This window comes from Embiotoca jacksoni, unplaced genomic scaffold (genome assembly GCF_022577435.1).
Source record: "Embiotoca jacksoni isolate LCO1_2020_lvr unplaced genomic scaffold, fEmbJac1.0.p SCAF_10, whole genome shotgun sequence".
Lineage (NCBI taxonomy): Eukaryota > Metazoa > Chordata > Actinopteri > Embiotocidae > Embiotoca > Embiotoca jacksoni.
The window spans coordinates 19,584,260-19,612,213 of NW_027185230.1; the positions used below are offsets into that span (position 1 = coordinate 19,584,260).

A 27,954-nucleotide genomic window follows, 5' to 3' on the forward strand; every position below is an offset into this window, starting at 1 on the left:
ATTAATGTATCCTCTATCTAATGTAGTGAAGCACATTTTGTCATCTGTGCTTCTCTGCATAAATAGAAGAGTTACAGAAGCAGTGGGGCAGCTGGACATCCTGAGCATGTCATGTGTCTTCTCACCACCAGGGGGCTCCACGGGACTCTGAATCACGGGTACCATTCAGCAACTGATTTTAAAAGTTGTATCTGGCCTTGTAAAAGATGTACAAGTGGCTTCTTTCTTTCTTAGCCTCAGTTTTGACATTAAATCAACTGCATAGATGCCATTTTAGATGGCAGTGATGTTCTGCAGAGAATAACCTTTTGCGTGTTTTTATGTTCTCTACAATTTTACCAACTCGAGGTCAAAGGTCATGGACCCTCACGGTGCAGGTTGATTGGAGGTCAGTTAGAAAAGAGCGCACTTATATGCATGCCTCCTTTTTTTTAAAATTAAATATCCAACATTCATTTCCCCTGTTTATTGACTGGATAATAGGGATTAAATATTGATTTGAAGTTCAGGTGTTAAAAGAAAACCGCTTCTTCAACTTTACCTGGAAAGGAACAGGTGCAGTTTTTACAGTTTATAAATCTTTAAAACGTTATTTGCCCAATAAAACCTGTAAAAAAAAAAAAAAAGAAAACTTTTTTCTTGAATCCAAATATTTAATAGGTACATATCAAGTATTATTATGACATGTATAAAATTTCAGATCACAATATGAAGCAATGAAACTCCTCCGACTGGCGTTTGCTCCAAATATTTGAGGTCGCCCACATAAAAATGACTAATGATTAAAATAGAAGAGAAGCAACTAAAATGGTAGAAAAATGGTGTACGGACATAGATAATAGTAATAAGCATTCTAGGAAAATTAAATGTGACTTCTCAAACTTTTTTCTTCAATAGAGTGCAATAAAAAATAAAAACGACACAGCACTGAAGCCAAGCGTCCACAAGACGTCTAAAAGTTGTTAGTACTGTAGGTTCACGGAGGAGAAGACAGCGGGAGGGGGGGGGAGAGGACAGGGGGCAAAGGTCACAGCAGAGAAAGAAAGGAGGGCTATAAACTTGCCAGTTAACGCGGGTAGAAAATAATCCGAACAAGATTAAGCAACAGTGGAAGTAATGCACATCACAGTTAGCTTTAAAAGACCATAGAAGCATTTGTACTTGCATGTTGTTGATAAAAAGAGAGAGAAGAAAAAAATCCTGAATGATTGAACAGAAACGAGGACATCACCACAAACGAACAAACAGCCTGACAATGAGGGGTGGTGGTGGTGGTGGTGGTGGTGGTGGTGGGGGGGGGGGGGCACCGGGAGTCTGACACACCGTCCATCTCGTATCTGAACGTCAACAGAGAAGTAAGAAACTGACGTGTGCAGCTGCACGTTAACGGGACGACGTGATTGAATGAGGGATTCGTTTTCCCACAAACTCCGACTCAAGAGTCACAAACTGAACCGTGACCTCAGTCCGCCTCACGGACCGGTCCGGGCCGGCCCGCGGACCGCCTCACGGACCGGCCCGCTCTACAACGGATGCTCCTTTTACTTCCTATCAGACCTGCCAACCCCGGACATTTTAAAGTACCATGTCAGCAATGTAAGAAAATAAAAAAAAGGTACAAATCTGTTTCGGCTGCTCACAATAATACAAAAAGAATCTTTTAAATTCTGGGCAAATTGAAGATAACCAGTTGTTTAACTGGTATGGATGAGATGGTCACTATTAACAAGCTCTGCAATTAATTGGGGGATAATGTGAATGAAATGTTTGTGAAAAGACTTTCTGTAAGACTCTGACTCTCCTTAGATATTCTAATATTGATCAAAAGAAGCTCATGTAAAGCTCCCAAGTGCTTTTAGTTGTCTAGTTTTAACTAGTCCTCCTGAAGAGTTAAGAAAAGGTGAGTATTAAATACAAAAACGTTTCTTTTTATCCAAATATAAGTAGCTTTAAAAAAAAAAATTTAAAAAAATGCTCAAGAGCTATTTTATAGAGAATTAAAGTTGTGAATCTTTTGGTTTACTGCATCATCAGAACATCAACATCCAGATAAGAACATGAATTTGTTTTCATCGTGTTCTTTTATCATGAGCTCTCCAGTGAACGTTATATTGAGCCTAACAGAGGGGGAACAATAGCACATGAATATCTGCTGAGCCCAATATATGCTAACCATCTCAGTCCTGCGTGATTGTAGTTGCTTAGTAACACCAGCGACAACCACAGCGTGCTCAGACCGGCTCATCTGACGCTTTTCAAGCAGGTAAATCGTTCATTTCCATTACATCAGAGTATTTCTCAGGTCAATAAAGGAAAACACCAAAACATGATCATCTCATGTGAAGGACAAATTAGTTCATGTCATGTGACTTAAGGTCCCATACGTAACACCTTTCTGTGTTTTTTTTTTTGCAATCTTAAACTCTATGAGAAGATATTTCTCAATATAGTTTTACATCTCTCTGGAGCTCTACGAAGATCAGGCTGTTTGGTGTCTGTGTCTTTAAGGTTTAATGACATCAATGACTCTGATTGGATGACACTTCTCTGAGTGACGCACGGCGAGGCCAATCACAGCTCTTCTTCAGTCTTCTAGCTGGCTGGCGTCCCGCTGGAATGACCCCTCTGTGTTTTCTTGGGTATAAACGGTTGGCCAGTGGGCCGTGCTGAGGACGTACACGAAACATGAGCGACAGTTTGTGACATCACAGACTTACAGAAGTCCAAACGGCTTCGTCGCTGAATAAGGGCCGAGGGAATTTGTTTTGAGACTTTAACAGTATTCTTATATCACCTGCTTCTGTAGTCTGATTCTATACGATATGGGACCTTTAAGAGGCACAACAATACTGTCTTTACATTATGTTTTCTATTTCAACACAGTCAGAGGTTTAATTTTAGGTGTGATTCCAGAAATGACTTTTTAAAGCAGATTCCTGACCTGATCAGCGTTATTTGTCTTTATTTTCATGACTCCACATGAAATTTTAAATACAGACTTTTCATTATTTGTTAGCATGTAAAGTTGCAGCGAGAAATCTTCCACACCTCCAAACAAACTGGACACGGCTGCCAGTTTCTGTTGTCTGCCAAAACACAGAAAATGACCCCTGGTGAGACCGTTCACTCTTCTCGTTAGCTCAAAGAATGGCGATGGAGTTATTCCAAGAGATGCAAGTAAATTCTCCTGATTAACCTACAAAACAAGTCTGCTCCACGTGTCAGTGTCAAAGTGCTTCGAGGACATTGGATATTGTGTCCTTCATTTCATGTACAAATACTTTGATTTTGTTCATCTTGCCTTGTGACAGGCCGACGGCTTCTCTGTGAAAAGATCTCTGCCAGGTGAGTAAAACGTATTTTGGTGTAAAACTGCACACATGGTACAAAAAAATGCGAACAGGTTGGCGGGAATCTCGCTGCTAATTTCAGGATATTGCTGTTGGAGAATTTTGCACTCGAACAAAGTGCTGTATGTCAATCAATGGAACCGGAGGACGACACAGTGGAAAGGACAACCAGGGAATGAGCGAATATCTCGTGGTGGCTGATGGGAGGAAAAGGTGGGGCTCCTTTTGTGCGTTTGTTTTTGTGCGCGTTTTTGTGGCAGGAATATGGGGGGGTGGAGTGTGTGTGTGTGTGTGTGTGTGTGTGTGTGTGTGTGTGTGGTGGAGGGGGAGGGGGAGGGGGGTGGTTAAAAAATGTCCTGGATTGATTTTCAGGCTGGTGATGTTAATGGAAACAGTCCACGTTCAACAGATGAGGTCAGTCCCTACTGAGGTTGTTTGTGTATGAATGATTGTATACATAAATGGCTGTATATGCAATATACATCTGCCCGTGGGTAAGTACATTATGAGTGTGCAATGCATGTTAAAGTGGAGCTCTAGGTACTCGACGGTATACGCGGGTGCACAGAATGAATGCGTATGTGCGTGTATATCCTACTTAGAAACATGGTTCGGACCTCATCGGCCCTTGCTGTAGCCGGGAAAGAACTGGTCGAGCAGCATCTGAAGCGTCTTGTTTTGGATCATGATGTAGTCCTTGCCCAAGTCGTGGCGGCAGGCGGGGCAGGTGTACACCTTCGCTCTGAATGACCGCTGGAGACAAGTCTGAGGGAGGAAGGTGACGGGAGAGATTCACGCACACAGATAGACGAGGACGGGGATTTTGCGTCACAGCATATATGAAATACAGTCACTCAAATGTACACGACATACCTTGCAAACGTTGTGTGAGCAGATGGTGGTGATCGGCTGGAAGGCCAACTCCTGGCAGCACACACACATGAAGATCTGCTCCATCTTACGCAGGAAATTCTTCAACAGAAACACACAAAAAACATCAAATTTGTGAAAACAAACAACAAAACATGACGGTCTTATTATCATGCTATTTTCAACAATTATGAATTAGTCGTCTCTCCGATTTCAGTCACAACACGTTCCTGAAAAATGTTTCACAATAAAAGCCTTGTTAAGAAATGAAGGGTCTCCATCTACTGAAATACAAGAAGGCTTTTAATTTGAAGCGTTGACCCTATTGGTCAACGGGGGCGTTGCATCACCGTGGAACGCAGTCATTTTTAAAGGGCAAACAGAAGCGGATCAAAACGAGACTTTGATGTCGTAAGTCAACTTAAATGTCAGAAAGAAAACTTTGCGTTTTTATAGGCTCTCTTGCGAAACATTCATTTTAGCAATGATTGGATCCGAAAGCACTTCAAAAATTTAAATTAATTTAAAGAGAAGTGTGAACATTTATGTCTTCACTTGGAAGAAGTAGGTGTCGTTCCGGCAGCACTGAACTCAAAATCAGAGAACATAAAGGAAAGTGACTCCAGTGGTTAATCTCTGAAGGTCGAGGAGATGACTTTCCTTTTCCTGGGTGGCGGACGGAGTGAGTTTTCTGTGAAGAGCTGCTTTGTGAACAGTTTTGAGCAGCTGGTGATGTGTCAGTGTCGCGGTGCGCTGGGATTCGTACCGGCCCCTCTTTCAGGTTTTCCATGGCTTCACCCCAGAGCTTCTTGTTGACGGCGTCCTCCCGGATCAACTGCTGCTGCTGCTCTGACAGCTGGAAGGTCTCCTCGATCTTCACCCGTTTAGACGGAGGCTCTGCCGCTGGCGGCGATTCTGATGGAAACACACGAGTAAGACTTTTAAAAGTTGCAGCTTCTCTTGAGGAATAAAACAGAATTAAAAACAAGCACTTGATCAAACAGGCGTTCGCCTGGTGAAACACCGCTGGTGGGTTTTTATTTGATCCCGCTGTTCTCACCGGTCCTCTTCTCAACCTGTCTGACCTGCTCTGAGCTTCACCTGTAAAAGCACCCACCACTATCTCTGCTCGTCTTCTCTCCATTACTTGGTGGCGCCTCCTCCTCTTCCATATCGGCCATCGAAGGCTCGTCCTCATCTTCCTCGTCGTTCTCCTCCTTCTCCTTGATCTTGCGTCTCCGTGGCCTCCCCTTCCCGAGGTAGTGCTTAGTGCGGCCGCCGCGGCCGGGCCGAGCACACGCCTCCTTCTTTGTTTTGTTGGCCATGGCTGCCAAGTAGCCCGGCGGGTACTGCAGAGACACGAGGAGGGACATGAGCACAAAGTGGACGGCTTTTTATTTTATTCAATTTGAACCTCGTTTCTGCTGGTCGTGTTTGAAAACTGAAAAATATAAATGTGCAAAAAGAGCACAAATCAGTGATCAAAACAAAATCAATAAATACCCATGCAAAGTTACTGTTTATGCTGCATACAGTCCTGTTCAGCTCATGCTCTCTCATACCAGGGCTGCAGCAACTATTAGAATTATGGAATCATCTGTTATTACATTTTTTTGTTTGGTCTTTAAAATGTTAGAAAATAGTGAAAAATGTTGATCAGTGTTCCCCAAAGTCCAACATGCAGTCTAAAATGTCTTGTTGTGTCCCGACCATCAGTCCACAACCAAAAAAATTTAGTTTTTTTTTTTTTTTTATCACAGAGGACTAAAAGAACCAGAAAATATTAATACTCAAAAACACAAATGGAGGCACACTTGGAGTCCAACCTGAACAGCAAGACCCAGTTTTTGGATCCTCTCCATCCCTTCGGGTGTCCACGGCGCTGGTTCCTGGTCGTCCCGTCTCAGCAGGTACCGCCACACCAAGTAACCACACTTTCCGATCTCCGGCCAGTACTTTACCACCTGCGAGCCACCGACAACCACAATCACGCTAAATCTCAAACATTAAGGAGGAGTTTTGGAGTCATTGAAGCAGAACTGAATTAATGCCGGTCTACGAGGAAAAGAACAATCAAAGAGTTGTGAAGAAGGTTATAGTAACCGACGCTGCAGCTTTTCTAACCACGAATGCACATAAAGTCCATAACGGTGCTATTTCCTCAAGCAGCATCACTAGAAGTCGGCAGATCTGTTGTTGACGGTACCTTGTAAATGCCATCATAGCGGTTTCCTTCCTCAGGAGCGTATTTGCTGATACGACGACCTTTGGAGCTGCGCACCACCCTCACCGGTTTTCCTGCCCGCCAGTTTCTGGACTCTGCACCATCTTTGTCGTTCAGAGGTGCATCGCAGTTTAAGGCCAACGCCCTGCAGGGATCAGGAGCCGAGCCACAACACAAGGATGTTTGATAAGAGCAGGATTGACTGTTAGGTTAATATGTCATGTATGACGACATGAACTTTATTAAACTGACTCAAATTAAAGCACAACTGAAGTTGTCAACTGGTTTTTGATATGAAATTCCTGCTCTTCTTTCTCTGAAGAAATAAAACCGGGCAGAGAAATACGTGAAAGGTCTTGTTGAAGCGACGCACCTGTTCATGTGGGTCAGCGTCTGGTCAAAGGAGTGCTCTCCGATCCGTTTGTTTCCCGAGAGGTCACGACCCCCGCTGCCCGTGTAGGTGAACTCATCTCCCCGGTCCTGCCGCAGATCACAGGAACCATGAAGTGAGAGATAAAGAAGAAGCCCGGTGGTTCACATGTGACTCAATAAACCAGCAGCGAGACGGAGACGTCGTAAAAACCCACCACTTCATCCTCAAAGCCGCCGGCCAGCACCAGAGAATAGGAGCCGTCGTTACTGCGTCCGTGGATACCGCCGACGTGCGGCCGGTGAACGCCGGCCTCACTCACCTGAAGGGATGAACGCAGACAGAGAAACAGAAGTGAAGGATTTTCTCTCAGTCACAGTCTGCCTGATTAATAAGTGATGCACTGTAAACAAACAGCTAACCTGGACTCTGAATTTCCAGGTGGTTCCGACAGGGACTCCAGGTATGGGTCCATAGTGGTTTGAAGGAACAATTGTGCATTCTTTAGTGCGCCCCACACAGGCCATACCCTGCAATTACATCAGGGGACAAAGAATCTAAAATATGTGCAAATAAAATCCCATTAAATACCAAAATCAGTGCACATTTCTTTACATTGCATTTCATAAAGGCATTTAAAAAGCAGGGCAGTCGTGTGTATGTCAATCACAGCTCAACCTGTAGGGATTATTTATACTTTCAGAAATGATGAGCGTCTCATTCAGCTTGTACAGACGTTTCTAAAAGTAACAATGCAAGAAACCTTTAGCAAGGAAAAGCATTTTATTTTAGGGGCTATAAAACTGCGATAAAATGAAAGTCAAGAATAAATGCTGCGTGAGTCACAGCACTTAAACGTGCCCAAACACACAAGCTGGGCTGTTTTCAATTAGTCCTCAGAGAAAGGGCGCATTCTGGTAAAGAAAGGAGTTATTTTCCATTGGCAGTTCCAGGAAAGTGGCTAAGTCATGCTTAATGGCATTGTTCACATTACAGCGCGGAGCAGCGCGTCAGGGAGACAGCAAGGCCACGATGGAAACGAGCCACACAACATCTCAAAAGTGTTTCGGAGGAAAATATTTAACAATATGTTTAAAACAGATGCTTTTTTTTTTTTTTTTTTTTAAACAAATTGAAATGCATGTCAGATGTCTTTCGGTCTCATTTTCTGCTTCAGCAGCTAGAATTTAATATAATTCTACTTTTTGCCAAGTAAAAAGTCCAAATGTAATTTTCCAGCTTTTGCCCTCCGATGCCATGAAAAAGAGAAGGGAGGGGGTTTATGAGGAGTTAATTAGTCATGTTATCATTATGTAAGAAAAGATCAATAATCCCTGATTATATTATTGTAGGCATTTGTAAAACAAAATTCTATGACTGCAGTTAAATTGATAAAAAGTAATGTTGACTGGATGAAAACTGATCTGATCATCTAATCTGAGGGAATATTGGAGCGATCTTCAAACAGATGCAATAAAAAACATTTTTTATCTGATGAAACGCAGCACAAAACACACAACAGACGATTACTTACACTAAACACATAAAAGGTCCACAGGAACAAAGCGGTTTGTAGTCAATACAAAGTGTGTTTGATGTGTGAATGAATGAATGAAGCAGTTCATGAATAACTTGCTCAAACATTTGGTCCGGCTGCTGTTCTACGATCATTTTATAGCGTTTTTATTCAAGTGGGATCAGTTCTGTGTTGATTTTGTCAGATGTGAACGACGTCGAGTGTGCAGTCAGATTCTCTTCACTGTTGTAAACACTAACATTTATTTGTGAATATAATGTTTGGATTTGAAAAGGAATGAAATCAAAACCCTGAAGAGAAAATCTACTTCTTCAAATATTTGTGTTGTCTTGCAGACACGCAGAATTTTGTCGGTCTCAAGTGGATCAATTTGAAACTGTTATTCCCTGAAAGAAGAGTGCAGCATTTTCAGAAATGCTGATAAACCATCATCAAGTAATCTGGTTATTCAGTTTCTGGAAGTGGATTGATTGCAGCAGCTGTTACAGTGGAAAGTGGAAATAGAAAATCTTGTCCTGAACGAATGAACCTGTGTGAGTCCGGCTGAAGAGATTGAAGCGTTTTCAATCATTTGGTTATTTCACTGATGGCGCACAAAACAATCAACACAGAAGTTACTGCTTCGGAAAGACTTCGGAAACAAACTGCTTTTTCACATATGGCCACGTAACCTTTGAGGAGCCGCAGGCTTCCCTTCAGGCTCGCTGTTAAAATGTACTTTGAGTCTCGGAGCAGCTGTCAGTCCGCCTGATTTTGCAGGTGCCCTTCGCTCTCACCTTTCCCCAGTCCCTTTGACTCTCCGTGGTCGCTGAAGGCATTTTGGCTTTCTTCTTGCTGGCTTTGAGCTTCTCGCCTGCTTTGACAACTTCGCTGGTGTCGTTCTTACAGGTTGGACAGTACCTGGCAGGATAAAAAGGATATCAGTTCCCGCTCAGTGCTTTTGATATCTTAAAAGGTTCAGATCAGCAGGTTTTGAAATCTAAAGTACATTCAGGCCCAGACTTGAAAATTCAGAAAGAAGTCACGTAAAAAAGAAACACTTCAACATTTACTGATGTTCCTGTCAAGAGCAGTTTTTTTCTTCTTCTGTATTTGATTTATTTTTCTGATTTTAAAAGATGGTGATAAGAAATAACAATGAATTAGGCCAAATGAGGAGAACGAGACCACAAAGCCAAGAAAAAAGGGGGATTGAGGGGTCTTGCCACATACTTGACTTACGTAAGGAATAAAAAGTTGAATTTCTTTCTTTTCTTGCAATTAACCAAATGTTGAACATTTTAATTCCAAAGCCATTCATATCATCCTGTCTCCTACCCAGACACAAAGTCTCAAAGCAGTTGGACCAGTACTTTTAGGACTTCTTTCCAATAATCTCTTTGATTTCTGTCCAGTGCTGTGGGATCGTCCACGGCTCCCTCAGCACATGATAATGAAGCTTTTGTATGACTGACAGATGGCGGGTGGAGATCTTCCTCTCAGCAACGGCCAAGAAAAAACACTTTCACACCCTCATTTGTGTTTGTCAGGAAGACACTCAAAGTCGCTGCGTTTGATAAAGTCCCACCTGAGAGAATCAGGTCAGAAATTCACATTGATTTTAACCTCAGTCACCGTTTAATCACTGCGTGAATACACGTCGAGGCTCACTGAACACCATCAATCAACCTTTCTTTAAACCGAGCTTGTGGCCACCCCCCACTCCCACCCTCCCTCCCCCACTCCCTCACCAGTCCTCGTCATCTGGGATGGTGGCCAGCGGCGGGTTGAGGCAGTAGATGTGGAACGCCATGTTGCACTCGTCACACAGCAGCTGCATGTGAGCGTCCTGCTTCCCGCCGCACACGCAGCACGAGCAGAACCGACACTCTGCGTCGGGGTCGGCTTTGCAGTGTTTGCACTCCGGCCCGCTCTTCCCTGCAGCAAACACAGGAGGCAAACTTTCACACGCATGCACATACATGACCAGAAAGATTATATCATGCTACTGTTGCACAAAAGTACGTGTTCAGAACTGATGTGGGAACGTTTGTGTGTTTGATCTGGTTCGTACGTTTAAACTGTCCGTCTGCACCCGACAGCGCCCGAGCTCCTGGTTTCTCCAGCTGGTAGATTTCATCCAGAAAGTGAACTTTACAATCTCCGATTACATCCCCGGGACCCCTGGGGGGAGGGCGAGACGCAGACCGAGGGAAGGGAGGCAGAGGAAGAGATGAAAGCACAAGAACAGAAAGCCAAAGAGGAAAAACTCAAAACTGGAAGAAGGAAATAAAACAGCGATTATCCCGTCACCCCCCCACCTATGGAAGGAAGATCCTCACCCCAGGAGGATATTGACCCGCAGCTCCTTATTGGTGCGGGAGGTTTGATTGACGGTCAGGACCTCCGCGTCGAACCAGAAGCCCCTCTCGTCCGGCGTCTCCATGTTGTAGTTGACCATCACGATCATGCCCACCTGCAGTTCGTCCCACCGCAGCAGCGTCCGGGCGCGAGGACGCACGTGGACCGGTCGCATCTCCACCACGCCGTTCTCCGGGTAGCTGGTGGACGGAGGAGCAAAGAACGGGATCAGGAGGACGGAGCTTTCATCACTGCTGGTTCTACTCTGACACATTTACACACAACGGCTTCCTGACTGGGTTTCCGTGAAGGATCATGATGGATTTTCACTTTTGCTTCCCACCACGTTCATCGAAAGAGAAATCTATTTAATACATCGCCCTTCTTGCATTTGGTCAAACATAGTTCTTGCCACTTAACAACTGGAGCGGAGATAATTATGAATGAGAGGTGGTCCGGATCCAGTCGGCAGCGTTCTGCGCATTCTTCCGCTAAATTAAACCTTTTCAGACGACCTCCACTGAAGTTGTTGTTTTAATGAGACTGAACAGAAAATTGTCGACGGCAGCTTCGTTTGTCAGACAGTTAAGAAAACAAAACAAAAAACTCCAGCGTGGTTTGAGTCATCTCTACATCCTGACCCGAGTTTCTGGGAAGCGCTCCACCCTCCACCCTCCACCCTCCATTCTCCACTCTCCACCCGCCACCGGGTGAGTAAAGGTGAGGTGACTTGAGAAGACCAGCAGCCAACAGAAACAAATACGTTGTCATGGAAGGAGTTGGAAGCTTCACAGTTTTAGAGATTTATTGTCTGCGTCGGCTGACGGGAAGAATCCAGTATTGTTTAAGCTGTAACCAGAACGAACAGCAGAGGTGAACTCGTTTCAGAGCACTGAGATATAACTGATCATCACCAGATTCATATTTAATACTACAGTATTTACACTTTTTTTTTGCTACAGTTTAGCGTCTTCTCTTTTTCATTTTCTGATGTCTCTTAGTCAACCATCACCACAATAATCACAACGACGTCACCGTGAGGCGACCAGTGGAACTACAGGTAGTTGTAATGTCTGACGGAGAAACAGCCAGAACCAAACACCCATAAAACCACAACATGGATGGATGAAACAAACACGCGAGTTTCCACCTCTCCACACGCCAAAGTGTCCGTGGGCAAGGCACTGAACGCCAATCTGCTCCTAAAAGCAAGCGAGCACGTCACACGGCAGCTCCACTGGTGTGTGTGTGTGTGTGTGTGTGTGTGTGTGTGTGTGTGAACGGGTGAATGAGAGCTTTGTTAACCGCTGATGTTAAAAGGCACCAGATAACTGCAGTCTATTTACCATTTTATACGTGTTAGTAAGTGAATTCAAAGCCAGGAGAGCTGTTTGCTCCTGTTTTCAGTCTTTGTGCTAAGACGAGCTAACTGGCTGTAGTGAAACCTTTCCTTTAATACGTGAACTAAAACTAGTCTTTCTTTACGTATTAAAGTATGTTTCCTAATGGTGAAACACGTTCTTGTCTGTGAGGAAAACCACAAGCTCATTCTGTACAATTTGACACGATTCTCCTTCGTCCAAAAGACGACGTGAACGAGTGTGAAATGGCTTCTTGTCAAGCGAACTCGGAGTGGATGTAGGGAGGTTAATTGTGCAGGTTTCCTGCCTGTCAATCATTATTAAGCTGGAAGGATGAGGCCTGACTCAGAAATAAATTGACAGCTCTCTTGCTTGCCAAAAACTGGAATTACGCTTATAGATGAACAATGTGTTGGCACTGAAGTTGAACTGCACGCTCAGGTCCGCTCACACAGTGGGAGGTCGGGGGGGGGGTCGTGGGGATTGGGAGGGTGTGTGTGTGTGTGTGTGTGTGTGTGTGTGTGTGTGTGTGTGAAGGGGGGGGGGTCGGGGGGATTGGGAGGTGTGTGTGTGTGTGTGTGTGTGTGTGTGTGTGTGTGTGTGTGTGTGTGTGTGTGTGTGAAGGGGGGGGGGGGTGTGCATGAGTGAGCAGTATGTATGTGTGTTTTTTGGAAAAAGTTGAGCCTAAACTAGCCACTTATTCTGAACTGACAACAGCCTGTTGAACACTCAACATATTCAGACTTTCTGCTGGCAGAATATCTTCTTGCTTTATTTAACACTCGCCAGCTTTACTCTCACTGAGAAGACCATGGTGCTTATTTTAAGACTTTTTAAAGTGACTGGGGAACCTGCAGGGAGCTCAACTGGTGAACTCCCAGGAAGAGGAGGCCGGGGCACCGTGCAGGGATTTCCTTTTTTAGGCCCAAGGGATTACTGTGGTTTGGGGAAGTGTGGAGGGATAGGGGGTTGGGGGAGGGGGAGAGACAAGCAACACAAAAACACACAGACACCGCCAACATGCACATGAGAATACACACACACACACACACACACACACACACACACACACACACACACACACACAGGAGAGGAATATCAACTTTAGAGCACAATGGGACTCAACATGAACCGAAGGCGAACAGCGAGCAACACAAGAGAAGCAGAAGTACCGAAGCTCAAGACCACACAAGCTCCCACTAAACATGCTGCTTCACACGGGTGGACATCAAGCCTCATGCAGGCGGTCCCACAACATGAAATACTGATATTATAACAGTGTTATAAGATTAAATATCTCACAAAGCCTGATGGGATAAAAGTGGCGAACCAGTTTGGTTTTGTCAGGTTGGACATTCAGGGAGCGACACGTCGACTCCGACAGCAGAACATTGTTCACTTTGTTTTAATGCACTCGTAGTTGGCAGCAGAGTCACTTAATGGATGCACGACAATTAACCTAACAGGGAAACATGACTGTGCAGCGCTTCAGATGAGTTCAACTGTGGCTACGATCTCTGCAGTGTGATACGTGCTTTCAGAAGCTGTTGCTATTTCTGTTGGAGTATTTTTCCTGCAGTGAGTTTGTTGAGTAAAATCCGAATCATTGCACACATAAAACCTGAGACAGCGATGGATCAGTACGTAGTTTCTCAACCTGCTACAATCGAACATGAACAGCAAGAAGAACAGCTCACGTACGTTGTGTTACGCGAAACGTGAAAAAGGTGGCGTGAAGGCCGACTTCCCCCGGTGACCCAGAGCCTCGCCGTCCATCCACGACTCTGCTGCTGGTCACTGACACACATTCTGCAGTTGCAAACTAATTCAGATCTACGACTCGCCCTCTGATTCAACCACTAAACTACTGCAATGACAAAATACCTTCGGAAACCTGTGGAAACCGTTTCTGTTCAGACACACAACGGCCGGAGGAACAGAAAGCTGCTCTCTGTTGTGTTGGACCATTTTGGCACCGAACACAGCGGCCAAACATTTTGGCAGCAAGTCAGCGAAGGCATCAGCGCTGCATTCAGCTGCCGGTGGTTAATGGGTGGAGGCGGCTGCTCTCCCAGGATGCTGCTTTCAAGTGCATTCCAACTGTGTGGTGTGTTGCAGCCACACCAAGACTCTCATTTGACCCCGAATGTCCCCTCAAACCGTTTCTGGACAAATCTACCATGTTAAAACGAGATGTTGTGACTTTTTAAATTAAAAAAAATACAGATACAGAAATGCTAAACACTGTTCAATACTGAATAACATTCATGAAGTTGGCATAATGTACAACCATCTGGGTTATACTGACCAAAGTGGAGTCGTTGGGATCCTGTGAAATACCCGATAGTGAGGAACACAGTGCAGACCAAGTTGACCTTTCACCCCCACCTTTCATATATGTTCACATATAATGTCGTCACATCATCATTTTACCCCGTTAAAACGTTTGTGAAGTTTTGTCATAATTAACAAATTAATTCTTGAGTTAAGACAACAAACATGTTTCGTGAGGTCACAGTCACTTTTTGCCACCAAATTTCTATTAAATTTCTTCTCGAGTCAAAGTGAACATTTGTGCCAAATTTAAAGAATATCACGTTTACAAGAACGGGAAGAACAGACAACCGAACACCAGGAAGCTTCAGACCGAGAGGCCCACAGAATAAATCTGATATATAACGTGGAGGTAAATGTTGAAAATCAAGTTATGTGTATTCACGAAGACATTTTGACTCGTCATCGTAGGAAAAACACTGCTGTTACTTAGACACACCAACTGAAGCAACCAAATTCAATTAGCTTATCATTCATGCCTGTGTGTTTCCTACTGGAACGTAAAAAGATAATAAAAACACCCCTGACAGTCACAGCAAACATGAACATGTGTAAACTACAACCTCCAAACACACACACACACACACACACACACACACACACACACACACACACACACACACACACACACACACACACACTCTCTCACACACACACACACACACACACACCTGTAATAAACCGATTCGGGTCAGCCGTGCAGTATTTTAGAGATGAGAGTAAACAAACAAGGAGCGCTCTGAGCAGAAAAGGAGATATTTCATCCTTATTTCTTCATCACTAAATTAGAAAGTCTCTCTGATACTCAGGCAGCAGACGTGCTCAGATAACAGCCGGCCGTTCAGATCCTTTTCTCCGCATATGTGGATCCTCGTTAATTACAAGACAAACCCTTTTAAAGAAGCGTTTGAGCCTCTCTTTTAGTAAAACCTTCCCAAAACACCCCTTTAGCTTAAACATCTAAATATCACGTGTTCTAAAAAATAATCTGAATTTCTCACGAGGCTCAGAGCAACTGAGGGCTGTACACCTCGTTCCCAGCAGGAACTGACCTGTTGTAGCAGATCAAAGTAAAGGTGTTAATATGTTGAAGCAACTAAATGGAATTCAATTAATTGAATTTCACTATTTACATCTGTGCAGCCTGATATCTAATGATGTCTTTGATGGAGCTCAGATCTGAGAGCAGGAGGACAGCAGGACTACAAACAGCCTGCAGACTCAGAGGATGTGTGGGTTCGGGACGGTCCTGGTGTCTGCCGGGGAAATCAGAACGTTCAAGCATGTTTCTACACAACACAACCTACAAGAAGGAATTCTGCCTTTAACAAATTATGACATTTTGGACAGGAAATGATGTTTTCAATCAGCTTGGGCACATCATGGAGCTTGAAACGACAAAACTGAAATTAAAAAACATCAAATTATGACTCGACATTTAAAACCGAGATGCTAATCTGCTCGCGCTGCTGCATATCAACACAAACACAAATTACAATTGTGTGTATTTGTTACAGATTCTCCACAGAGAATCTTCAGCATATGATTGGTTCAGCCAACATTTACACACACACACACACACACACACACACACACACACACACACACACACACACACACACACACACACACACACACACACACACACACACACACACTGTCGAGAGGAGATTCTCTCCGAGGCTCATTACATTCTGGAGAAACGCAAAAACATGGCGCTTCATTTTGTAGGGCTGGTTGTCGTTTTCAGACTATGCAGGCAGGTGTGTGTTTATGTGTTTATGTGTGTGTGTGTGTGTGTGTGTGTGTGTGTGTGTGTGTGTGTGTGTGTGTGTGTGTGTGTGTGTGAGATGGGGTGGGGGGGGGGGGCAGAGCAATCTTCCACCACCCTCCACTTTTCTCTGGCAAACAAAATGATGATGGTAGAAACCTGGAATGGCGCTCGGGACGGAGAGAGGTGTTCGCCGCTCGTATCAGGAGGGAGGAGAGAATATTAGAGAGAATATTAGAGAGAATATTAGAGCTGCTACTGAAACCAAAAGCTGACAGTTTCCATCTCCTGCGTTTGTTGCTGCGGCTTCTCGGGGAAACGCCAACTGGGATCGTATTCTTGGCTCAGTTGGTGAAGACGCAAATCACATATTACTGTGACGTTCTGGGTTTAAAGCTGGCGTGGGACCTTTTCTGTTTCTCTCTTCTGTCTCTCTGTCACCAATGAAATAAAGAAGATGAGGAACATGAGACTTAAACTGAATAAACAGATAAATGAATTTGATATATTTTAGTTTAATTTAGTATCTTATTATTGGATGGTCCCCGCGAGAACTCTCCTGTCTCGTTGGAACAATAAATCTAAACAGAATCGCAGCGATTGGGAAGATGGAGGGGCGTCAGATGGGAATGAAGTCTGCATAAAAGAAAACACCCAACGATTGCTCGACAAACCTCGATGTCGATTCTCTGGCTTAACAACATCCCCTGATAGAAGCACATATGCACACTACGGCCGACACGGCGAGGAGGAGGCTGCGTCTCACCGGTGGCATGTTCACAGCAATTACAGACAAAGCTGAAGGAGGCAAGCAAAGAAGTAATGCTCCCGAGAACTCGTGAGTTACCATGGAAACGTCGGCTTCTGAATGAATTTGCTGGGGAAAAAAAAAAAGGGGGGGGACGCGAGAGATTGAGTCCAAATTGTAACATCAACCACACAAACCCGCTTTCTCCATCTTCAGGACTGCCAGGAGGAAGAAGGAAGCAATTCCCGACCAGCCGAAACGCTGTTACTGATGCTCACACACACACACTGGCACACACAGACACACACACACAGACACACACACACACACTCACACACACACACACACTCACACACACACACACACACACACAGACAGACACTAGTACAACACACACACACACACACACACACACACACACACACACACACACACACACACACACGCCGTGTATTTCTGTATCTATAACTAACAAGAGGAAACACACTCATAGTTCTCGATCTCTTATTTAAGGTGCAACATTTTGATCCTCAGCAGCATTTTAACATCTGAAGTCTTTTCTCTGCAGATATCTGCTGGAGTTCTCTGCTCTTAAAATCAGGCTGATGTGTTTGTTATCAGCGCGACCAAACCAAACCCAGCAGCGACGTTGCTCAGCACAGCGAGCCGCTACTTACTCTTCATATTTAATGTGGTAAAGGACGTCCTCTTCTCTGTCCTTGGTCTCCGGTGCTGCCGTAGAGTCCGTCTGAGAGGTGGAGGCTCCGTTACTCTCAGAGTTTAACACAACGTTATTCCTGCTACTGTCTGTGGTCTGAGGCTGGCCGTGGGCCGGTCCCTGCTCGGCCTCCAGCTTTCCGTTAGTCCTTTTCGGAGGCCGGCCCACTTTGCCCTTGGTGGGCGTTATCTGTCCTTTGGGAGCGCGTGTCACATTTTCGATGCAGGCCTCAAACCAGGCGCCGATGCTGACGTCTCTGCAGTCCACCAGCTCGTTAATCTGAGGAGACACAAAGACACAAATAACGCCGGCTCTCTTCTGCACCAAAATCTGCCGTCAGAAACAAACTGCGACGCCTCAAAAAGTTAAAAAGTTGAAGTATTTCTGTTTAAAGCATCGACTGATATTCTGAGTCTCTGCAAAGCGATTTGTTCCACATACATGAACTATTACCGACATCCTCCTGGGAGATGAACCCGTTAAAAAACTCATGTAATGGGAGAAATATCAGCAATTTGGAGAAAATATGTTGAGACATACAAAAATCTACCAGTAATACTTTTAATAATTTATGATATTAGAGGTCAAACGATAGTTGGCACAACTGATTGAGAAGCATTTTTGAAATCAGCCGCATCCCTTTCACTGATATTCCTTTGCGAATACAGAGTCTGTGATGAATACATAAACTCCGTAAAAACACGAGTCTTTGATATCCAGTAAACGTTTCCAACTGGATCGGACTTTAAGCATCAAACAGAGTCCAGTCCCACACATTTAATTAACAAGGATGTGGGTCAGAGTTCAACAGAACACAGCAGACTCAGTTTATAGAGAAGCAGCAAATTGGTTTGTCACACAGTTGTATAGACCTGTTTCTTAAGTGTGGTTTGAAATGTGCCTTGCAGGCACCGTCAGCTCCTCTCTTGTAGGGGCGTGTCATCGGCCCTTACAAATTAAAAGCATTCAGGATATCAGATCTGCAGACAGAACACTTAAATAGTGAGAACGGAGATGAATTCGGCACCAACACACAACGCTGCTTCACCAGAGAAGCTCAAACACAAAAATCATCACAATGAAGCAGGAAGATCAGAAACCACTAATGTCATGTTTGCCATTATTAGAAACTTCTGCATAGTATTGACATTTCTGAAAGTATATTGGGGTGGAAAATCTACCTAGAAAAGCAAAAAGTAAATTACATGACCGGCAGTTCACTTTTCAACATTCAATGCTTCAGACTACTTCATCTTCACAAGGTCATCGGAAGTTTTCTGCAGCAGAGATAAATTTGGTCGGTAATTTGGTTTGACATCCAAACAAATAAAAGCGCCCAACCCAAGAATATCTGGAGCATTAAATCCTCAGAGCTGGAACAGACAGTTTGGTGCTAAAATGTGCAAATAGTTCCAGAGTGTCTCCGGTCCTGTGCTCACCTTGTACGCGCCGATCCCCGGGTCGACGAGCGCGTTCCTGCTGGACGTGGGCGGCTGGGCGTCCTGTGCTGGACTGGAGGAGGACTTGACCCCGTTTTTGGTTGAGTTACTGGTGGCGCTGGTGTCTGGCTTTGTTTCGTTAACGGTGCTGGTGGTGACGCTGCTGTTTTCATTGTCTATACTGGTTGGGGTTTCCATAGCAGCCGGGGAGACGGGAGCCGGGGAGTTGTGGCTTTCAGGCCTGGAGTCGGGCGGAGGAGCAGAACTGCAGGCGACAGCGGAGGAGTCCTTGGGGGCGGGGCTGTCCGGAGGGTCGGTCTGGGAGCGGATCAGCAGCTGAACGATGTCATTGAGACCCACGTTGTAGTCAAACAGCGTCTGGCCATCTTCCATCTACATAAATACAAATCAAAGAGTCATTGATCTCCATGAAGAGGCACACAGATACAGATGCAGAAAACCATGGTTATATACAGTGATGCAAAAAACTATTATTTCTATTATTTATTAATCCACTCATTAAGTCTTAAATAAATTATCGCGCCATTAAAACTAAAAAAAAAAAAAAAAAAAAAAAAACAGCCAAAATTTGCTCAATTTGAAATAATATTAAAAAAGAAAAATATATTTGTTGTTTTTTTGTAAAATGATTTAATTACAACCTCAATAATTGCATCTTATTTTACTGAGTATCAACTCTCAGTTGCACATCGGCCCATAATGACCCGCTGCTCCTTCATTTCATTTTGTCCTGAATTTGCTTCCTAATGGAAATGTGTGCGATATGAAACGAACACCGCTGACTGCACCACCGAGCGCCCTCGGACAAACACACGAGGCTGCACGTCAAGGACAAACATCCAACACGGCAGACAGAAGACAACACCGAGCGCCGTGAGAGGAAACGTATTGCTGCTGAACATTAAAATACACAGACAGCACTTCAATAAGTCCACATGCCTTTACACACTGTTTAACCGTGTTGCTGAGGAATCCAGCGCAACAACATCTGCTCTCTGCGCCTCAATTAGCCAACGTTCAGCTGGTGATGAAATGTTTTAACTATACATCACAGGAAACTCACTCAGCCTCTTCTGAGTGAGGAACAACATTTGTAACAATTAGCGCGTGTGACTGGTGAGCTGCTGCTCGGCACCGCTGATGTCATGTTTGTATTCATTTCCATATCCAGTGCGATGGATGCCCAAAAAGCCGCTCCGCTCGCTCGCTCGCATTTCCACAGAAAAAATAAATAAAAGATATGAATGCATGAATTAAAATGATAGGAGATGTAGCTGGGGGGAAAAGAAAATGACTGGGTTGCTATGGCAACCAAAAGAGAGCACACACACACACACACACCCCTCTTCCAACACACACACACACACGACTCTGAATCATATATACAATCGCTGTCGACACCAACCCACCACCACCACCACCACCATCATCATCATCATCAGCGTGACCCTTTCAGGCAGCGCTGCGTACGGACATCACAAAATGGTTCTCTCAACAAAACCACAAAAAAACAAGCTTTTTAAAAAGAAAAACACACGATGAGGGCCCATTAGAAAGACATATTTACTCTCCCACGCTGTTAAGGAAGTACATCTCCTGCCTCAGGAGCGGAGCTTATGGCCGACACGCCAACTCATTACAGGCTTCAGCTTATTCATTTCCAGCCCTCAACCCCACCAGCCCATTGTGCTGGAGACAAGCATGGCCGCCACACTGGCTCGCGCTCCCCCTTCGTCGTTACTTGACAGCAGGGAGGAGAAGAGGCTGGACGTGGAGAGCGGTGGAGAGAGCACGATTCTCCCCATCCCTCCCTGTTTTTAATAGTCTCATGAAATTTAGATCAGAGGAGCAGTGGTGCAAACACAGCCATACCGTGGCTGCTCCGCTCACCTGTCTGTCTGTCTGTCTGTCTGTCTGTCTGTGGTGGGCTGTCTCAGCATTTCTTTGTCTGTCTCCCTGCTTTCCATTTAGTCTCAGTAATTGCCTATCTTCCACTGCGCGTCTGCCTTTTCCTGCTTGATGCTGCATTACGAAGAGGAAGGTAAACAGAAAGCCTCCTGAACAGACCATGAGATCTGCAGCCTCTGTTGACTGGTACCAGTTAGATGGACGGAGAATCAGAACAACCTACAGCAGAAACACGCTGCAGCAAACACACAATGATAGTCGGGCTGTTTCTGTACTTGCTTTCCACAGCGACTTCATTACCATCAGTGTGATCAGCCTCTCGCGGCGAGGTGTTACAGCTCTGACTCCAGTCGTACTCCGCTGAATAATCCTCCACACAAAGAGCCACCAACTAAACAGGAAAGCTGCATGTTGGCCGTTCATGGAGGACAAGACCTCTCAGACTGAATGCTCTCTTGTTGACTGAGGACATGACATTTTCTCCCCCGTAATAAATAATGCAGCATAATATTTTAAAAAAAACACTGCTTCTGGTATATTCATGATGTGAGTAAAGTCGTTCATTATTCCAGAAGGAGACACACGTCATAACAAAGCAAAAACAAAAAAACACTTGACTGGAAGATTTCTCAAACATCTCGAACAAATAAGAGTCAAAAATCCTGGGCATGGCCGTGTGTGTGTGTGTGTGTGTGTGTGTGTGTGTGTGTGTGTGTGTGTGTGTGTGTATGAGTGTATCACATTGTTGAGTGGAATAAAATTAACACCTATTCACAAGGCTAATTTCCCTGTTTAACATCATCTTTCAAAGGCTAATGTTTTATCATAAGAGGAACCAAAGAAAACAGAGAGTATAATGGCAGAAAGAACATCAGACAGAGACGAGACAAAGACCTGTGGCTGCTGGAAAAAAAACCCATTTAGACGGCTCTTCACACATTAAACCATACGGCCTCTTCTGAATCAGATCTCCTGTCGTGGATCAAACCTGTTTCTATTGTTTTGATGGAGGGAGATCCGGCTGTAATACTGCATTATCTTATCTTGTCGTACGACTTTTAGGGCTCTTTATTCAGAAATCATTTTGACATTTAAGTAACTAAGCAGCCCGCTCTTTGCCTGCATAACGATGAGGCCGTGAGGAAACGCGGCGTCAGATTAACGGAGCGAGAAATCAAGGCGGCCCGTTTAATTTCAACAGCTCGCTTCAAACCGATGTTTTAAAGGTGTGAAAGTCGAGTCGGATACACGCGACCACTGGCGAGGAGATTTCAACGCAGAGCAGAAAATAAGTCTCTTCTGCTCAGGCAGGCCGCCCGAAACCCCCTTACTCCTCCACAACCTCTTCTCGTCTCCGCCCACAGACTGCTTCGCAAGGAGTTGAGCAAAATAGGTCATATTACCAAAAACAATGACTTGGGGTGTGTCTGCCTGCCTGCTTGCCATCTACCAGCTTCCATCTTTGGTCTTTTATCTTTCATTGTGCTCGCACTCATTTCCATCTTTTAAAAAAAATCCACTGCTCATGAGCACAAATTACCTGCAGAAGTGACAAACGTCGTTTTTTGTAGCACCAACAGAAGGTTTTAACAAATGTGGGAAGAAAAGGAACATTTTAACATTTAGTCCGAGGTGAATAGCTTTTCAGCTAGTTTGGGCAAAATACCTTTAATCGCTTCACGTAATGTTTTTCAAAATACACAAGAAGGGAGTAGGAAAGACAAATCAATACATCAATACCACTTAGTGTCAGTATGATAGCTTTGCAAACTAAATGTGTTATTTTGAAGGGGCCATCTTTTTTTACCTTATTCATTTGAGCAAAATTCTAATATATATATATATATATATATATATATATATAAAACTGTTTTTGCTTGTTTGTTTTACCACTAATTGGAATCGAAAATTATTTTGTGTTTGACACACATTACTTTAACAATATTGTCTTTATTACACAAACATTAGAATGTAGATTTAATTGAATTGCCTTTATTCTGTTTAATATCCTGCCATTCTGTTTGGAAGTAATAGCAGGTTGCAATCCACCCGAGAAATCCTTTTTATTTACATTCAGATCCCAAACGGTGCTTTCCATTTGGATCCATTTGACCCAAGAAACAATTAGCAGGTCGACCAGTTTCTGGTAATCTGAGCTTTAAAAACTCTCGGATTTACAATAACAGGTGAGGTGGCGGATTTAACAGGTAGCACATTTGGCCGCGAGGCAAGCTAAAATTACTGCTCGGAGAAGGAGTGGCGCGACTGTAAAAGCATGTGGGAGTAGAGAGCCTGCAGTCGTAGTGGAGGTGTAGAGCCTTTCTTTGTGTTCGCTCTTTGTCCGGTCTATCCGTCGAAGAAGGGTGTGACTGTGTGCATGCACGACTGCAGCCAACAACTCCGCTTCCCTTGAGATTCTCCTGCTTAGCAATGCCCAAAGACTCGAGGAGTCACAACATCAATCCGTGTATAATCAAATTGTAACGATATCTAGGTCACAGCAACTGTCTGAGGGAAAGAGGGCAAAGCCAACAACTACAGCCCACAATAGGAGCAGCCAACAGTGGAGGACAGCCCAGCTAACATGAAACATGTTGCTGCTGCAAGAAAGAAAAAGTCAACTCCAGCCTTCTGCTTCCATCACACGGACGCAATACGAGCTGAGCAGCAAAACACTTCATTAAAAAGGCCAACCTCTTTTCAAATGAGTGACTGTGAGGCAGCAGCGAGTGTGAGCGCTGAGCAGAAAGGCCGCACGGCCGGCGGAAGGTGAGTGACAAGAGACGTTTAAAGTGAAACGCAGACACAACAAGGAGCGCTGGAGCGGGCAGACTTCAAAAAAACATTTAAAAAAGAGAAGAAAAAAAAAAACACCCGAGCAAAGTTGCACGGCTCCTGGCTCGGAAAGGCAAGCACGACTTTGAACTGGTGAGGCAGCGTGAGCAGCGAGCTGGAGGGAAAAACAAGACGCCATTTTGAACAGAGAATTACACCGAGTTGCTCTGCTCCAAGTCTAAATCCTACCAGAGTGCAGCCGCCACTGTGCATGCGAGGCCACCAGCTAGTGTACCAGCGCGTCACTAGCTCATTCCATGCATTACTTAACACATGGAAATCCCCTAATCATCACTCCCCACTCACTTTCCAGTGAAATAAAGGAAGCACAGGATTTACTGCACAGAGGCCTTTGCAACCGCAGCTCCGACAGTCCATAACGGCTCCAATGTAACGGCTGATTAATAAAGCAAATGTAATTGAGCTGATTAAATTCTTGAACAGGTGTTTTCAACTTGCAGGATGTTGTGGATTTTAGAAAGCGTGTTCACATAATTGAAATGAGTTCCTTGGACAGACAGTAACGGTGCAGAAGGTGTAAAGCAGCTACTCTCATCACGTTTCCACAGTAAAGGCAATAAAGATCTTCGTATGAGCAATCCAAACAGCTCTTCACGTATTTCTTTTGTCTTTGTCATGAATTATATATAGCACACAAACGGAGAAGGAAACCGAGCCATCGAGGCAAATATGACTCACAGAATCGAACGCCTGTTAGACCTCATTATCGTGTAATTACACAACAGGAAGTAGGTTAGACAATTAAAAAAAATACAAAGGGATTTCTTGGCCTATAATAGAGCATGACACATATGAATGAAGGAAACTGTGACTGAATGTAAACAAAGTGAGATCAACACATCTTGTGGGCTCCTCGCTCGCTGGAGGCTTTTCAGCCTGCCTGAGTCATACCGGGTTCATATCAGCATTGTTATGTTCTGCTGCGATTCAGAATAAATCACTGCAGCAGAGTCCTCGAGGCAGCGAGTTTCTTCTGCTTATTACTGATAGTTACGGACCGTCGTTAATCTTTTACACTTTATTAAGTCATCAAGGGTCAGAAACATGTTTGAAATACTAAAGAACATACGGTTCAAACTGAACTCATATTGCACGACTTTATCTGCTGGATATCCAAATACTGTTCACATGTGCAACTGAAACATTTGTAATTTGTTACAAATTTGTTTGTGTATATGTGTGTTTGTGTGTGTGTGTGTGTATGTGTTTGTGTATGTGTGTATATGTGTGTGTATATGTGTGTGTGTTTGTGTGTGTGTATATGTGTGTTTGTGTGTGTGTGTGTGTGTATATGTGTGTGTGTATATGTGTGTGTGTGTGTGTGTGTGTGTTTGTGTGTGTGTATATGTGTGTTTGTGTGTGTGTGTGTGTGTGTATATGTGTGTGTGTATATGTGTGTGTGTGTGTGTGTGTGTGTGTGTGTGTGTGTGTGTGTGTGTGTGTGTGTGTGTGTGTGTGTGTGTGCGGTAGAATATGTCTCCGTGTTTTGTGTCTACGTGTTTTGTAGAAGAGAACCACCGGCTTTGAGGCTCCATGAGATCATCCACCATGATGACACACACGTCCATCTCAGGGAAGCAGATAACACTCTTCATCTTTGTCTTCCAGAACGGCCGACATTTAATGACGATGGACTTTTCTCAGTCAGCGCGTAGGAGAGAGAAAATGGACACGAACATGTGCTCAGTGTGAGATATGTGACCAGCCAATCACAAAATAATCCAACTGAACTGAAGACTAAATATTTGTGTCAAATTAGTATTGAAGAATTATTAGTTTTGTTAAAGTGACACTGTAGTACTGACACGCACATTTCAAATGTTTTCCAATGTAATATATATATAAATAATATCGGGTCATATTGTAAGATGCTGAATGACGTTATTGTGGGAACTTTGCTCATATTAGTTCATGACAGAAAAGCACGTAACTTCTGATTCATACGTAATATATGGAGGGAAAATGATCCAATAACATAAAGAGATGCGATGTGCTATGTGGACATTATGATTACGATATCATGTACATATTAAAATATTTTACATTATAATATATATTGTTTGCAATGATATTCAAAACCACATGCTAAAAGGTTAAAGCCATGTTTTTTGGCAGATTTTTCTTTTCACAAACATATTTGTTCTAAAATATTTGAGATCTCAAAGTCTACAGTACATATGAATCATTTATTTAGACGTAACTGCTGTAAATAAACATAAATAATGATAATAGAACTATATCATAATACACCACCACATTAAAAGGTGAAGCCCTTTGGAGCGAAGGCATAAACTCTGGAAAGCTTTACAGGCTGCATTCGGTTCCAGTCATAATTATTACATAATTACCTGATTGTGATTATCTGACTCACATTTCCATGTTGTTTATGTTTATGTTTGACTGGCACTCGCTTCATGACATATTGTTTTGACCCCTTCTTCTTCTTCTTCTTTAAGGTTTAATGAGTGAATGAATGAGTCTGCAAAGATATTAAAGAACATTTACTATCTGCCTCATTTGTGTTGTTGTTTGTGGTGACCTGATGTTGAGAGATTAAAAGTTTATTTCTGAATATGTCATATTGATTGTGCATAACTATAAATGTTGCATGGTAATAAGGGTTAGATCTGAGCTATTCCAAATCTATTTCTGGATTTAATACAAAACAGGCCAAAGAAGGCGACGTGTGCAGGATGTATGTTCAGTGATGAACAAAGAGGGTCAGAAAACATGGAGACACCCGAGTGTCCTGATATTATGTTTTGTGATATGTTTTGAACTGTTTCTATTGTTTTCTTTCCCTGAAGAATCCTGCCAGCATTTTAATCTGATATTTTACTGAAAGTGATGGAGTCAAATGTTAACTTTGCTCATGTTGCACAGAAAGTGGTGTTAAGAGAAAATTAAAGAAATGCAGATGCAGATCTTAAAAGAGTAAACTGTTCAGATGTCATGCACATGTTGGTGTCTTTTGTATACCGAGACAGATTTCCTAATATTCGATTGAAATATATCGCCAGATTGTAAAATGTGTATCGTGATAATATGCCGGTGTCTGGCGGTGAGAGGCAGCAGACAGCCCGGTGTCCCCTCCGTACAGCCCGGTGTCCCCTCCGTACAGCCCGGTGTCCCCTCCGTGCAGCCCGGTGTCCTCTCCGTGCAGCGCGACATCAGGATGTAAACACAACAACACCTGCTCTTAGATATCTGTGCACGTGCAGCTCAAAGCGCCCTCTAATTATAACGAACACAATCATAACACCTCACGTGCTCCCTGATGGGCTCCGTAAAACCACACAGAAATGCGTGATGAGGTTCACACGTGTAATCCAGTGAAACAAGTGCACATGTGATGCGGGCTGCTTGTTTGCGCTGCACTACTTTCGGTCGACATGTGGAAACGGAGGGCGATGTTCTCCTTTCTCTCTCGCGGCAATGTAAACAAACATGTCTACGGCGGCGGGACATTTGTTGCATGCAGCTCTCCCTCCAGCAGCACCGACCGAAAACAATGCGAGAGGCGTCCACGGAGAGACCACGACCCATCCACGTTTTCCCGGAGGATGGCACACCGCGTACCCCGCGCTCTTGCGCAAGAACTATTGGCGGATTCCTATCAAAACAGGAAGCTCGCATGGGTCCGAAACGACTACAATACCAGAGCAGCACTCACTCCAACAGCACCGATCACCGCCAGGCGTCAAAAAACGGACTGTTGCATGACGGAGTGACACAAAAAATGGGGTTTACCTGCTTCCCTCGGTAGAAGAGGCGCTGCTGTGGCGGGCTCACATTGAAGATGTCTTGTATTTTCAACCGTAAAGACTCAATTTTGGTCAATCTAGAAAGATCCTCAACGGTTCGCGTCTCCTTCCCGTCTATGGTACGAACCTGGATCCACATCGTTGCGCCGCCCTGTTACGCCTCGAATAAATAGCAGATGGAGCAGTATTTGGTAGCGAATGTTGTTTTCAAGGGTCAGAGGAGCTAGAAATGAACAGTTTTCAGGGCTCCATTGCGTTTTCCTCTGCAGAGGTAACGTTGGACTGGCTCTTGCAGGAGGTGCCTCACATGAGGTCGCGGCGCCAAGCAAATCTCGCGAAGTAA

The 27,954-nt window shown here is 44.1% G+C and overlaps 1 protein-coding gene across 1 annotated transcript; it reads right to left on the reverse strand.

Moving 5' to 3' along the window:
* Positions 1 to 4: 4 nt before the first annotated feature.
* LOC138212085 (E3 ubiquitin-protein ligase UHRF2-like) lies at positions 5 to 27,927 on the reverse strand. The gene is made up of 16 exons (XM_069172330.1): positions 27,598 to 27,927; positions 19,063 to 19,455; positions 17,583 to 17,902; positions 10,673 to 10,891; positions 10,405 to 10,514; positions 10,082 to 10,268; positions 9,128 to 9,251; positions 7,237 to 7,344; positions 7,032 to 7,136; positions 6,818 to 6,924; positions 6,427 to 6,589; positions 6,047 to 6,184; positions 5,338 to 5,569; positions 4,987 to 5,135; positions 4,224 to 4,322; positions 5 to 4,115 (listed from the first exon to the last, which is right to left on the reverse strand). The coding sequence occupies exons 1-16, from the start codon at positions 27,748 to 27,750 to the stop codon at positions 3,969 to 3,971; spliced, it is 2,754 nt and encodes a 917-aa protein (XP_069028431.1). The 5' UTR covers positions 27,751 to 27,927; the 3' UTR covers positions 5 to 3,968.
* Between the last annotated feature and the right edge of the window lie 27 nt (positions 27,928 to 27,954).

Coding starts and splice junctions, on each gene's coding strand:
- LOC138212085 (XM_069172330.1), bottom strand. CDS start 27,750: ATGTGGATCCAGGTTCGTACCATAGACGGGAAGGAGACGCGAACCGTT. Junction 10,269..10,404: donor TGCAGACGGACAGTTTAAAC/GTACGAACCAGA, acceptor TGTTTGCTGCAG/GGAAGAGCGGGCCGGAGTGC. Junction 7,137..7,236: donor CCTGGAAATTCAGAGTCCAG/GTTAGCTGTTTG, acceptor TCATCCCTTCAG/GTGAGTGAGGCCGGCGTTCA.